Raw genomic sequence first — 14,292 nt, 5'->3', positions numbered from 1 at the left:
GATTTAAAACCTAGAGAAGCTACACACACAAGTCATGAATTTGCTGGTAAAGCTTTGCCCAAAGGGAAAGTCCCAGACATGGGGTACACCTCAGTCTCAGTCACAGCTAAAACTTCAACAGATACTATTTCCCCCAAAAGAACCAGAGAAAGGAGCCTCTGTAGGGTAGGGAAAGTGTGGATGGAATCCCATAGCAGGGAGTGTCAAAAAAGTAAATCCCCTAATTTTGTGTATGAACTTATGTAAGTCGCAGCCTAACCCCTGAAGTGTATGTGCATGAAACATACAAACCAGTATAACAAAGGCTTAGCATACTGAACTGAGAGTTAAACTACCACCTACAGAAAGCACGACAGAACTCAGGGTCAGAACCTAAACAGGCTGATTACGTGCTGAAACAAAAACATCAATATCCTTCAGATGTCTTGATTGCATGAATTTCATTCACATGTGCAGAATACAAACCAAAATTACTTAACATACAGCATACAAACATATCCATAAAATGTGTCCAATTCTCAAGGGAAAAGATAGTCAAAAGGTGCCAATCCCAAGTGACCCATATATTAGATTTTTTTTTTTTAATTTTTTGAGACACAGTCTCATTCTGTTGCCCAGGTTGGAGTACAGTAGTGCAATCTCAGTTCACTGCAAACTCTGCCTCCTGAGTTCAAGCGATCTCCTGCTTTAACCTCCCAAGTAGCTGGAATTACAGGCATGCACCACCACGCCCAGCTCATTTTTATGTTTTTAGTAGAGACAGGGTTTCACCATGTTGGTCAGGCTGGTCTCAAACTCCTGACCTCAGGAGATCCACCTGCCTCAGCCTCCCAAAGTGCTGGGATTACAGGCATGAGCCACCATACCCGGCTGTAATTTTAAAATAGCTATAAAAACCATGTCCAATGAGGGAAAGAAAAACACACGTGAAACGAATGAGAGAAAAGAATTCTCCCAGAGAAGTGGAAACAATTTTTAAAAAGAAACCAAACAAATTTTATAACAGAAAAATATAATGTCTGAAACAAGAAATTTACTGATGGGCTCAACATCAGAAAAGCAATGACAAAGGAATTAGTGAACTTCAAAATAAATATACAGATCTATCTGTATGCTCTAAAGAATATACATGGGGCCGGGCGCGGTGGCTCCAGCCTGTAATCCCAGCACTTTGGGAGGCCGAGACGGGCGGATCATGAGGTCAGGAGATCGAGACCATCCTGGCTAATACGGTGAAACCCCGTCTCTACTAAAAAATACAAAAAACTAGCCGGGCGAGGTGGCAGGCGCCTGTAGTCCCAGCTCCTCGGGAGGCTGAGGCAGGAGAATGGTGTAAAACCCGGGGGGCGGAGCTTGCAGTGAGCTGAGATCTGGCCACTGCACTCCAGCCTGGGCGACAGAGCGAGACTCCGTCTCAAAAAAAAAAAAAAAAAAGAATATACATGGGAAAAAAAGATTTCAAAGAAAAAAAGATTGCCAAGGACACAGAGAATAATAACAGTAGGTCTAATATGTAACTGGAGTCCGAGAAGAACAGGAGAAAGGGACGGGGGCAGAAAAAATTTTTGAAGAAATAATGGCTGAAAATTTCACAAATTTGGTGAAAGACATAAATATAGATTCAAAATCAGCATCTACTTAGAGAATAAACTCAAAGAAAAGCCCTCCTAGACACATCATAACAAAACTGCTGGAAACCAATGAAAAAGAAATCTTCAAAGTATCTAGAGAAAAATGGCATGTTACACACAGGAGAATGATAGCTAAAGTGAAGACAGGTTTCTCATCAGAACCCACCAAAACAAGAAAACAGCAGACATCTTTAAAGTACTGGAAGAAAATTACTGTCAACCCAGAATTCGCTATCCAATAAACATATCCTTCAAGAATGAAGTTAAAATAGAGATAGATTTTCAAACGAGGGATAAACAAGAGAATTCACAGCCAACAGATCTTGCTACAGGAAATGCTATAGGAATTTCTTTAGGCTGTAGGGAAATTTCCCATGGGTAAACAGAGATTTTTCCAGAACGAAGAGCAAACAAGAGAAATGGTAAATATCTGGGTAAATATTTAAGTTCTTTGAAATTCATATGACAATTTAAAGCAAAACCAAACACTGCTTTGTGGGTTTTGTAATGTGTGTTGATGTGATAAATATGAAAATAACATATAGGTGGGGGAGGAGAAAAGGGACTTATATGGTTGAAAGGGTTCTAAATTTTATGTTAAGTGCAATATTAACTCAAAGAAGACTACAAAAGATTAGATATGTATGTTGTAATCCTTAGAGAAACCACTAGATTTACACAGAGAAGCCTCCCAAAAAATCGAAATAAAAGTAGAATACTTAATGTATCTAGATAATACAAAAGGAGACAGGACAGAAGGAACAGAGGAATAATAAATAGGAGAAATGAAAAGAAAATAAATGAAATAATAGACCTAAATTCAAATATATCAATAATTATATTAAATGTTAATGGCCTAAGCATTTCAGTTAAAAAGCAGAGCTTGGCAGAATGAGTAAAAAAAGCAAGACCCTACTGTATGTGGTCTAGAAGAAACACTTCAAAGAACTGCACGTGGCAGCATGTGCCTTTAATTGCAACTACTTGGCAGGATCACTTGAACCCAGGAGTTCAAGACCAGTCTGGACAACACACAAGACCTAACTTCAAAAAAGAGAAAAAAAAAACACTTTAAATACAAAGACACAGATAGGTTGAAAGTGAATGGAAGTTAAAAGATGTACTATCCAGGGTTGGGCGTGGTGTCTCACACCTGTAACCCCAGCACTTTGGGAGGCCAAGGCAGGCGGATCACTTGAGGTCAGGAGTTCGAGACCAGCTTAACCAACATGGTGAAACCCCGTCTCTATTAGAAATACAAAAATTAGCTGGGTGTGGTGGTGAGCGCCTGAAATCCCAGCTACTCGGGAGGCTAAGGCAGGAGAATTGCTTGAACCCGGGAGGCCGAGGTTGCAGTGAGCCGAGATCATACCACTGCACTCCAGCTCGGGTGACAGAGTAAGACACCAACTCAAAAAAAGATGTACTATCCAAATAGTAAACAGAAGAAGGCTGCAGTAACTATTTTAATATCAGATAAAATAGACTTTAAGACAAAGGGCATTACAATAGATAAAGAGAGACAGTTCATAAAGATAAAAGGGACAAATCATGAGAAAATATTATTATTAATGTGAATACACTTAACAACAGAGACTCAAAATGCATACCAAAATAAAGCAAAAATTGACAGAATTTAAAGGAGAAACAGACAATTTCAGAATCATAATAGGTGATCTTACCATTCCTCTCTTAGGAATTTAGAGAACTAGACCCCCCAAAAATCAATATGAACACGAAAGATCTGAACAACATTATCAACCACCTTCATATAAATAATATCTATAGAACACTACCTCAAACAACTGCTTAATACGTATTCCTTCCCAGTGCATGTGATATATTCAACAATATAGACCACATGCTGGATCTCAAAACAAATCTCAGTAAATCTAAAGGGACTGAAATCATCCCAAGTGTCTTCTCTGACTATAGGAAATTAAATTAGAAATCAATAACAAAATATCTATGAAACCCCCAAATACTCACAAATTAAATAACACTTTGCTAAATAACTTATCATTCAAAGATAAAATCAGGAGCTATTATGGATTGATGAAAATGTTCTGGAATTAGATAATGGTGATTACTGAATAATACTAAAAACATTTGAACTGTACACTTTAAAATGGTGAACTTTATAGTATGTGAATTATATCTCAGTTTTATCTGTTTTTTATGTTTTTGAGACCCGGTCTTGCTCTGCTACCCAGGCTGGAGTGAACTGACGCTATCACAGCTCACTGCAGCCTTGACCTCCGGGCTCAAGTGAGCCTCCCACCTCAGCCTCCGGAGTAGCTGGGATCACAGGCACGCCCAGCTAATTTTTTTATTTTTTGTAGAGACAAGGTGACACTATCACAGCTCACTGCAGCCTTGACCTCCGGGCTCAAGTGAGCCTCCCACCTCAGCCTCCGGAGTAGCTGGGATCACAGGCACGCCCGGCTAATTTTTTTATTTTTTGTAGAGACAAGGTTTCACTATGATGTCTGGGCAGGTCTTGAACTCCTGGCCTCAAGTGATCCTCCTGCCTTGGTCTCCCTAAGTGCTGGGATTACAGGCATCAGCCACTGTGCCCAGCCTATATCTCAGTTTTAAAAGAGGACATTAAATATACTCTGAACTTAAAAACACTAAAAATAGGTCGGGCGCGGTGGCTCAAGCCTGTAATCCCAGCACTTTGGGAGGCCGAGACGGGCGGATCACGAGGTCAGGAGATCGAGACCATCCTGGCTAACACAGTGAAACCCCGTCTCTACTAAAAATACAAAAACTAGCCGGGCGAGGTGGCGGGCGCCTGTAGTCCCAGCTACTCGGGAGGCTGAGGCAGGAGAATGGCGTAAACCCGGGAGGCGGAGCTTGCAGTGAGCTGACATCCGGCCACTGCACTCCAGTCCGGGCGACAGAGCGAGACTCCGCCTCAAAAAAAAAAAAAAAAAGAAAAAGAAAAACACTAAAAATACAATATATCTGAATATGTGGCATATAGCTAAATTAGTATTTAAAGGAAAACTTACAGCTTTAGATGCTTACATTAGAAAAGAAGATATAAAATCAATAACCCAAGGTTATATCTTAATAAGCTACAAAAAGAACAACAAAACAAATAAGGGAGAAAATAATAAAAAAAAAAAAAAAAAAAAACAGAAAGCAGACAATAGACAATCAACAGAGATAATGCAGATTCTTTGGAAATCTGTATTGAAATATCATTATTTGGAAACAGTATTGAAATATCTAAACTAAAGAAAAATAGAGAAAATACACAAATCACCAATATCAGGAATGAAATCATCACCAAAGATCCTACAGATATAAAAAGATAAAGAGAATATATCATTAATAACTAAGGCCAAGGAATGTCACAAGTTACGTGAAGGGACAAATTTCTTGAAACACACAACTCATCCAAATTGAAACAAGAAGAAAATCTGAATAGTCTTATATCAACCAGAGACATTAAATCTCTTATCAAAAAATATTCCCAGAAAGAAAACTCAATGTCTGGACAGTTTCATTAAGGAATGACTCAAGAAAAAATAATACCAAACTTTGTCCTAAAAAAGAGGAAGAAGGGTTTACCACTCTGCTTGTTTTGTGATACTAGCCAAACCCTCATATCCAAACTTTAAGATTTTACAAAAAAACAAATTACAGACAGGTATCTCTCACAAATAATGCAAAAATCTTTAACAAAATATTAGCAAATCAAACCTATCTGCACATAAAAAGGATAACGCATTATGACCAAGTAGAGTTTGTCCTAGAAATTCCAGGTTGTTTTAATATTCAAGAATTGAGTAATGTAATATTTAATACATCATAGTAATAGAAAAAATCATTTTAATAAATGTAAAAATAGCATTTGATGAAATCCAGTCTCTGATTATGATAAAAAAAATACTCAACAACTAGTAATAATAGGGAACTTCCCAAATGTTGACAAAGAAATCTGCTGCTAACATCATAGTTAATGGTAAAAAGCCTGAATTGTTTCCCCCAGAGACAGAGAACAAGACAAGAATGCCCACTTTCACTGCTTCTATTCCATTGGTAACAGGCCCCCCAAAATCTGGCCATATCCTGGCCCCAAAACTGGCCTTAAACAACATCTCTGCAGCACTGTGACATATTCATAATGGTCCTAACGCCCACGCTGGAAGGTTGTGGGTTTACGGGAATGAGGGCAAGGAACACCTGGCCCACCCAGGGCGGAAAACCACTTCAAGGCGTTCTTAAACCACAAACAATAGCATGAGCGATCTGCGCCTTAAGGACAGGCTCCTGCTGCAGATAACTAGCCAAACCCATCCCTTTATTTCAGCCCATCCCTTCGTTTCCCATAAGGGATATTTCTAGTTAATCTAGTACCTATAGAAACAATGCTAATGACTGGCTTGCTGTTAAGAAATACGTGGGTAACTCTCTGTTTCAGGCTTTCAGCTTTGAAGGCTGTGAGACCTCCTGATTTCCCACTTCACACCTCTACATTTCTGCATGTGTGTCTTTAATTCCTCTAGCACTGCTGGGTTACGGTCTCCCCGACCGAGCTGGTCTCGGCATATTCAACACTGTATAGAGGCCCTAGCCACTGTGATAAGAAGAATGAAAGAAATCAGAAGGGAGAAAATGGAGGAAAGGAGGGAAAGAGAAGAAGAAAGAAGGACAAGAAAGAAGAGAAAAAGAAGGACAAGAAAGAAGGGAAGAACGAGAGAAGAAATAAAAGACATTAAGATCAGAAAGGAAGAAATAAAACTGCCACTCTTTGCAAATGGTATGATTGCTTACAAAGAATCTAAAAACCTACTAGAACTAATGAATTACCTTGGCAAGGTCACAGAATACAAGATTAATATAAAAAAATCAATTGTATTCTTACATACTAGAGCAAAAATTAGAAAATAAAATTCCATTTACAGTAATACCAAAAATAAAAATAAAAATATCTAGGAATAAAGCTAATAAAAGATGTACAGGACCTCTACACTGGAAACTATAAAATACTAAGAGAAATTAAAGAAGAAATGGAAAAAGATACTGTATTCATGGATCAGAAGACTCAATAGTATTAACATATCAATTTTCCTCGAAATTGATCCTACAAATTTAAGGCAATTATAATAAAAATCCCAGCAGATTTCATAGAAATTGACAAGTGGTCCTAAAATGTATCAGGAAATACAAAGGACCTACAATAGTGAAAATGATTTGTAAAATGATCAAAGTTGAAGGACTTACCCTACCTGATCTCAACATTTACTATAAGGCTTTGGAAATTAAGAGAATTTAGTATTAGTGAAAAGATAGACAGATTAATGGAACAGAATAAAGTCCAGAAATAGACCCAATTGGCCTAAAATTGGCCCATATATGGCCAATTGATTTTCAAACAGGTACCAAGGCAATTCAATGGGGGAGAGAGAAGTGTTTTCAACAAATGGTGCTAAATCAATTAGATCTCCATATGGAAAAAATGAGTATCTACCATCATACAAAAGACTTAAATCCAAAACATATTTTTTAAAACACTCCTACAACTCAAAGAAGACAGACAACTCAATTATTAAAATTAGTTTTTAAAATTTATTTATATATTTATTGAGACAGGCTCTCATTCCATTGCCGCCCAGGCTGGAATGCAGCACAATTACAGCTCACTACATCTTCAACCACCAGGGCTCACGTGACCCTCTGATCTCAGCCTCCTGAGTAGCTGGGACTACAGGCATGCACCACCATGCCTGGCTATTTTTATTTTTTGTAAAGACAAGCTCTCCCTATGTTGCCCATGGCTCCAGCAATCCTCTTACCTCAGCCTTCCAAAGTGCTGGGATTATAGGCAGAGCCACTGTGCTGGACCAACCCAATTTTTTCAAAAAGGCAAAAGGTTTGGGCAGATACTTCACAACCATATTTTAAAATGGCCAATGAGCACACAAAAAGAATCATTAATAATCATGCAAATGCCAATTACAACTACAATGAGATATTATCACATGCTTATTAAAATGTCTAAAATTAAAAAGACTAATCATACCAAGTGTTGGCAAAGATGTGAAGCAATTAAAATTCTCACATACTGTTTGGTGGAAATGTAAAAGGGACAATAATTTGGCAGTTCTTTAAAAAGTTAAATATACACCCACCATGCTGCCTAGCTATTCCATTCCTAAGTATTCACCCTAGAGAAATGAAGAAAATATGCACATGAATGTTTATAACAGCTATATTTGTAATCAGCAAAGCTGGAATGTTCATCAACAGATGAATGAATAAAGAAATTATGATATATCCCTACAATGGGATACAACCAGCAAAGGAAAGAACAACTGATACACGAAACAACTCGGATGAAACTCAAAATCATCGTGATGTGTGACAGAAGCCAGGCAAAAACAGTATATATACACTGTGTGAGTCCACTTATCAAAATTCTAGAAAATGTCAATGAATAACCTATGCTAGAAAATGCCAATGAACAACAGAAGCAGACAAGGACAAGAGTAGAGAGTGGCACAGATTGCTGAGGGGCACAAAGATACCTCGGGGAAGGTGATGGAAATGTTTGTTATCTTAACTGTGGTGACCATAATTCTGATCAAACTGTACACTTTAAATACATGCAGTGTACCATCCCCTTATCTGCTTCAGTAAAGTTGTTAAAGAGAAAAGCTAAAAATAAAAGAAAAATTATTTTAAAAAGAAAAAAGCACAAAAAAGGGATTCTGAGGATCAGAGAATTTGCAGATGGAAATGTTTGTTTTCTTAATTGTGGTGACCATAATTAATTCTGATCAAACCGTACACTTTAAATATGTGCCGTGTACTGTACCTTCATCTGCTTCAATGAAGTTGATAAAGAAAAAAGCTAAAAATAAAAGAAACAAAAATTATTTAAAAAAGGAAAAAGCACAAAAAAGGAATTCCGAGGATCAGAGAATTTGCACAACTAATTAGGAGGAAAAGAAAGCCAGAATTACGATCAGCAGTGCCCCAGGCAGCATTCTGTCCACTACAGCCTCTTCCTCTGCCACCACCTGCTCCCGCACACAGCCCAGATTGTCCCTCTAAAGTGAAGGCTGCCCATGGGGACTCAGATGCCCACTCACACAGATAAACTCACAATCTTTTCATCCCCCAGTTAGTTTTCTGCTATGTCCCAAAATAAGGTCTTATGCACTGGCTGCTTCTTGGCAGGCACAAGGCGTGTGTGGAGGGAGGCACTGACAGCTGCCCCAGTAATCGCCAGACGATACCACTTCACTGGAGGAGGAACAAGACACTGCTTTCTACCCAGAAGGAAATCACTTGCAGATGTGCAAATCCCAGATTACACCAACAGAAGGCACAAACAAACCACAGGCCTATGCGCAGAGAAGAGGATACCCCATTTCAAAGGGAGCGTCCAGCTCCACGAAAAGGGGAGGCAGCTGCTTAATCTTCCCTTGGGAGCTGGACAAGGACAACCCGAAAATTCTCCTTCAAACTGTCTGCACTCTGACCACAATGGCCCTAACAACCTGCCTCATCTGAACATGTATTTGTGTTTGCCACATAGAGTACACGGTGTCTGAGCCTCATCTCTCTCCTCAGGAGGGATGGTAAGCCCTGCCACAGTGAGAGAAGGCTTGTGACAGGCCTCCATGAACTGCGAGGTGCCAAATGAATGTTGGTATTTTTATTACTGCTTTACATATTACCTATTCAAATATCAAGGTGAGCACGGTGCATTCCCAGTAAAGCACCATGTGGATGGGAACTATGTCTGCTAGCTCTTCTGAGGACTCCACATCACTCCTGACATGCTGCTTAGGCTGCCCAGCCTGCACGGCTGCTCAAAGACAAGGTGCTCATCCTGTCAAGGGATCTACTGGATTTCACCCTAGTGGCTCCCAGCATAATTAGAGGGTCACCCCTGAAAGCAACCCCTACAGAACGAGACCAAACACACGTCCTTGGCCTTAATCAGTGATGGGAGGCTGGAAACAACATTTGTTTTTTTTTGTTTTTTTTTTTTTAATAAGTTTGGAAATTCTCTAATGCCCAAAGATGAAGATGAATTAGCATTTTGGAATTAGAGAACTAGCCCTGCCATAGGAATTGGTATAATCAGGATCGATATTAGTTATACAACCTTAAGGCAAAAACAGAGTCTACTTCCATAGCACAGAATGAGATAAAAGTGCCCATACAACATAGTCCAGCAAGGACCGGCTTCATTTCAATGTCAATAATACACAAAATAATAATAATAGCCGGTTTCAGGGCTGATACCACTACGTTGTAATTTGCTGATACATGCAGCATATATGCCCTGAGCCCCCACTCCATGCCAGGTACTCTTAGGTCCTAAGGATAAAGAAGTCAGTAAAACAGACATTGTCTTTGCCCTCATAGAACTCATATTCTTAGAACGTTTAGTAAAATTCACACATTTGCAAAGGTCTGTTTTTAATTTAAAGTAACTGTGGATACAAATCAGTGGCTTCAGGTACGTGTCTTTACTTTATAGTCATATCTGGCATTATTGGTCTCTATCATGGACCATTTGTGTCCCTGAAATGCAAAGGCACAGTCTGCATTCTCACACAAACGGGAACCAGGGTGGAGGGGAGGGGATTGGGGGAGGGGGCTGACCTCTCGCCACCTGGCTCCAGCGCTGCTAGAGATGTACACGTTTGTCTTGCTAGCCAAGTTCTTTCCCACTGAACCTAAAATGCAAGAGAAATAATTATTTTTAATTTCAAGAGTATGTCAGATAATCACCTTGCCCAGCCAGAAATTCTGAGTAGTATCTAGCAACTAAGAATGCCTTCAAACCATGAAGAGTGGTTACTGCTGGGGAGGTGGTGGGTGATCGCTCTGCATCTGGCTGCTTATCACCAGACAGCCGAACCCCTTGTGAGAACAGGCAAGGCACACTTACCAGTGGCGATGATGAGGCCCGGAGCCGACTCCTTGGATAGGATGGGCATTCTCCGGAGCTGGAGGTTCAGGAGCTGACTGAGGCGCTGAGCCAGATGAAGGGAACAGCCCTGGGAAAGCTATACAACCAAAGTTTCAGGCAGTGTCAGCACGTGATACCATGCCTAGCCCTCCCTATAAACTCTGTGGCCTGTGTGAAGGCACTGCAGCTGACACGGAGCAAGGAGGCCTGGCCCAGGGGAAACCAGACTCACAGCCCGGCTGTCCCCATACTCCCCAGACAGAGAGGATCATCTGGACCCACATAAATGTCCCATGGAAGAAGAGAACAATCACAACTTAGAAAGGCCTTCTGAGACTCTCAGGGAATAACAATTAGAAATCAGTGTCATCTCAAGTAGATGGGAAAGTCATCATCTCATCCTATCACTCAGAGATCCTCTCAAGTGACTCAGAACTAAAGAGAAATGAAATGATTTTGCCATATATACTTTCTAAGTCAGAGATGTATTTCAAATATGATTCCAGCAATTCTGTCATAAGAAAGACCAAGAATCAGAAGGCATAAGTCTCACGGATAAGCTCCCCTGATGTACAGTATCAATGCGATATAAAAACCAAAGGATAGGCATTAAATTTTTTGCTATGTATTTTACATTTGCACAAAGGTGTAGGTATACAGCGCAAGGCTTCAAGTGTTCAGTCTGGCCTCCATCACTCATGTCCGGATTTTAGTAGCTCTGCAAGCAATCAGGACAACGCCTTTTGCCATATGGTCACATTCAGTTCTCCTGGTCAGAAAGAGCTTGTTCAGTGTTACTCAGATGTAGCCAGGGTTCTGCACAGGAGAACTATGTACTTATGTGGTTATGGTCAGGTAAAAATGGTAGCAAGGTTTGCTGGATGATTTGCTACTTATTTTTGTCACAAAAGGATCTCTAACAAGTATCTGTCTGGCTAGAGTCTCAGTTTGACCAATGAAAACTGGAACAAATTAGGCTGGGTGTCAAAGAAATATTTATTTGCTCACTCCTCTTTGTGACTCATGCTTTTCTGCCTACAAGGAAGTCTATTCATTGAAGAGTTCCTGTTATCCTCAGGTAATAGACTTATCCATTTCCTATGCATTCCTTCCACCACCTAAACTCAGAAGAAGAAACTGAAAGCTGATGAACTGTCCTGTAGTTCATAAATAAACTGCTCAGTCAGGGAAACAAAAAGCTGAATTTGAGTGATACCATTAACAATTTAACTAAAGCCTGACCCCCATAGCACACTCAAAAACACCCAAGTTCCAACCACCCCAGGACCTCACCAAGATGCTGTAGAAGACACTACTAAGGGAGGAGGAAGCACCCAGATATTTGTCTGTATCTATTTATAGGCTGTCTCTTTCCAAAATTAGATTTGATGTGGTAAGCCAAGACCCATTGCTAAATAGAGAAGAAAAACCAAGAAGTAAATTCAAAGAAATGTTCCCAAGGGCCACAGATATATCATACAGGGGGTGTCCGCATAGCCCACCATGGACAAATAAAATTCAAAAATCCAAAAGACCAAGTAATGGTCTCACTAAACAAGTAGTACTAAAAGTGAATACTATCTTTTTTTTTTTTTTTTTTCCTGAGTTGCTTCTGCCCAGAAGTGGTAGTGAGACCTTGGAGCAAAGTTTGGGAACTCCAAATGTAGCAACACAGAAAAAAGTCTGCTCCATGTGATATTAATAGAATACTATGTGATACTGTATTTTTTCAATAAATACTAGACATAGGAAACTACCACAGAGTAGGGCTCTTTCCCTTATATTAAAAAGCAAAACAAGATTAAAACATCAATACCTCACAATTGATTTTCTCTCCATATCCCGTGAAGGCTGGAGCCTGAAGAAATTCCCAGGTTCCCCCTTTGTCAAAGGTGATGACCGATCTCATGTTCTCCTCATTCATAGAACCATTAATCAGAGTAGCAATGTAGACTCCTTGCAATCCTTCCACTCGGTGGAAGTCCGCAAATGGCTCATTTGCAAAATACCTACAATAAGAAAATAAGCAGCTATGAACCTGAATTGGTATTTGCTTGTTATTATAAATAACAGAAAATTTGACCATTTAAAAGTACGTAATTTTGTGGCATTAAGCACATTCACAATGTTGGGCAACTATCATTACTATCTAGTTCCAGAACATTTCATCATTCCAAAAGGAAACCTCATACCCACAGGCAGTCACTCTCCATTTCCTCTTCCCTTCCCAAGCCCTGGAAACCACTCATCTGCTCCATGTGTTTATGAATTGGCCTATCTGGATATTTTATATAAATGGAATCTACAATATGCGGTCTTTTGTATCTGGTTACTTTCACTTAGCATAATGCTTTCAAGGTTCATCCACGTTATAGCACATTGTTAGTACTTCATTCCTTTTTTTTTGGAGACAGGGTCTTACTGCTGCCCAGGCAGGAGTGCAGTGGTATGATCACGGTTCACTGCAGCCTCAACCTCCCAGACTCAGATGATCCTCAACGATCCTCCTACCTTAGCCTCCCAAGTACCTGGGACTACAGGTGTGTGCTACTACGCCCAGCTAATTTTTTAATTTTTTGCTAGAGATGGGGTTTCGCCATGTTGCCGAGGCTGGTCTCGAACTCCTTAGCTCAAGTGATCCACCTGCCTCGGCCTCCCAAAGTGCTGGGATCACAGGCATGAGCCACCATGCCCAGCCAGATAATTTGCTATTTTAAAAACTTTGTTTCTTTTCAACTTTTAGGGCCAAAAGGCTTATCTGATCAACAATTCCTAACAGGGGGTTTAGAATGATGAATATAACATACAAAAGTTGGCGTAAAAGTCACATCTATTACATCACTATCAAAATTGACTCCAAATCCTCCAGTGAGCCTTCAAAAACAGAAATCATTAAGTCAGACCTACAAGACACTAATAACAGTGCTGAGGCTTAAAATTCAACCCAATCTGTAGGAACATAGCTCAGGGTTACACAGCCCCTCTCCAGGTACTTACAATCTAATTATCCAACACTCTGATCAGATAGAAGCCCACAGGGTCTTCTGTCAGGAAGCTCAGCAGAACCTGTTGACTCCTTCCTGAAGAAACTGTACATACAGCAAGGATGGCTCTAGAAAGCTTGGGGTTATATTCTTAAGAGAATACGGCCTTCCCAGGCTTTATCTACTATGCTGATACCCTGATGCCACAGGAAAGTGGTTTTGCGCGAAAATGATACAAGCATTACAAATAGAGCGGATTTCTGAGAAATTGTAACCAGGGTTCATACGTGGCTGTTAAGACTGGAAGCTTAGCTGAGTGAGGTGGCTCATGTCTGTAATCCCAGGACTTTGGGAGGCCAAGGATGGGGGGATCACAAGGTCATGGGATCGAGATCATCCTGGCCAACACAGTGAAACCCTGTCTCTATTGAAAATACAAAAATTAGCTGGGTGTGGTGGCACATGCCTGTAGTCCCAGCTACTTGGGAGGCTGAGGCAGGAGAATAGCGTGAACCCAGGAGGCAGAGGCTGCAGTGAGCCAAGATCGTGCCACTGCACTCCAGCCTGGGTGACAGAGCAAGACTCCATCTCAAAAAAAAAGAAAAAGAAAAAGAAAAAAGACTGGAAGCTTGCCCTTTATTTCAGGGGTTCTGAGCCACTGGCTGCACAATAAAGCAGAGAAACGCTGCCCTCCGTCACCCGTCTCCACACAATCTCTTCAGTTGGATGA

General features: G+C 40.3%; 1 protein-coding gene across 2 annotated transcripts in view; it reads right to left on the bottom strand.

Moving 5' to 3' along the window:
• SORL1 (sortilin related receptor 1) overlaps positions 1-14,292 on the bottom strand; it is a 185,752-nt gene that overhangs the window by 103,141 nt on the left and 68,319 nt on the right. For both annotated transcript variants that reach the window (XM_033208099.1, XM_033208100.1), the window contains exons 9-11: positions 12,395-12,587; positions 10,558-10,675; positions 10,269-10,342 (exon numbers count right to left, since the gene is read on the bottom strand). In XM_033208099.1, the coding sequence (XP_033063990.1) occupies positions 10,269-10,342; positions 10,558-10,675; positions 12,395-12,587 (385 nt within the window). The remainder of the gene's footprint in view (positions 1-10,268; positions 10,343-10,557; positions 10,676-12,394; positions 12,588-14,292) is intronic.

Source organism: Trachypithecus francoisi, unplaced genomic scaffold (genome assembly GCF_009764315.1).
Source record: "Trachypithecus francoisi isolate TF-2019V2 unplaced genomic scaffold, Tfra_2.0 Lachesis_group8, whole genome shotgun sequence".
NCBI lineage: Eukaryota > Metazoa > Chordata > Mammalia > Primates > Cercopithecidae > Trachypithecus > Trachypithecus francoisi.
Note: the sequence above shows the minus strand (reverse complement) of the source record. Positions and strands in the feature narration are given on the sequence as shown.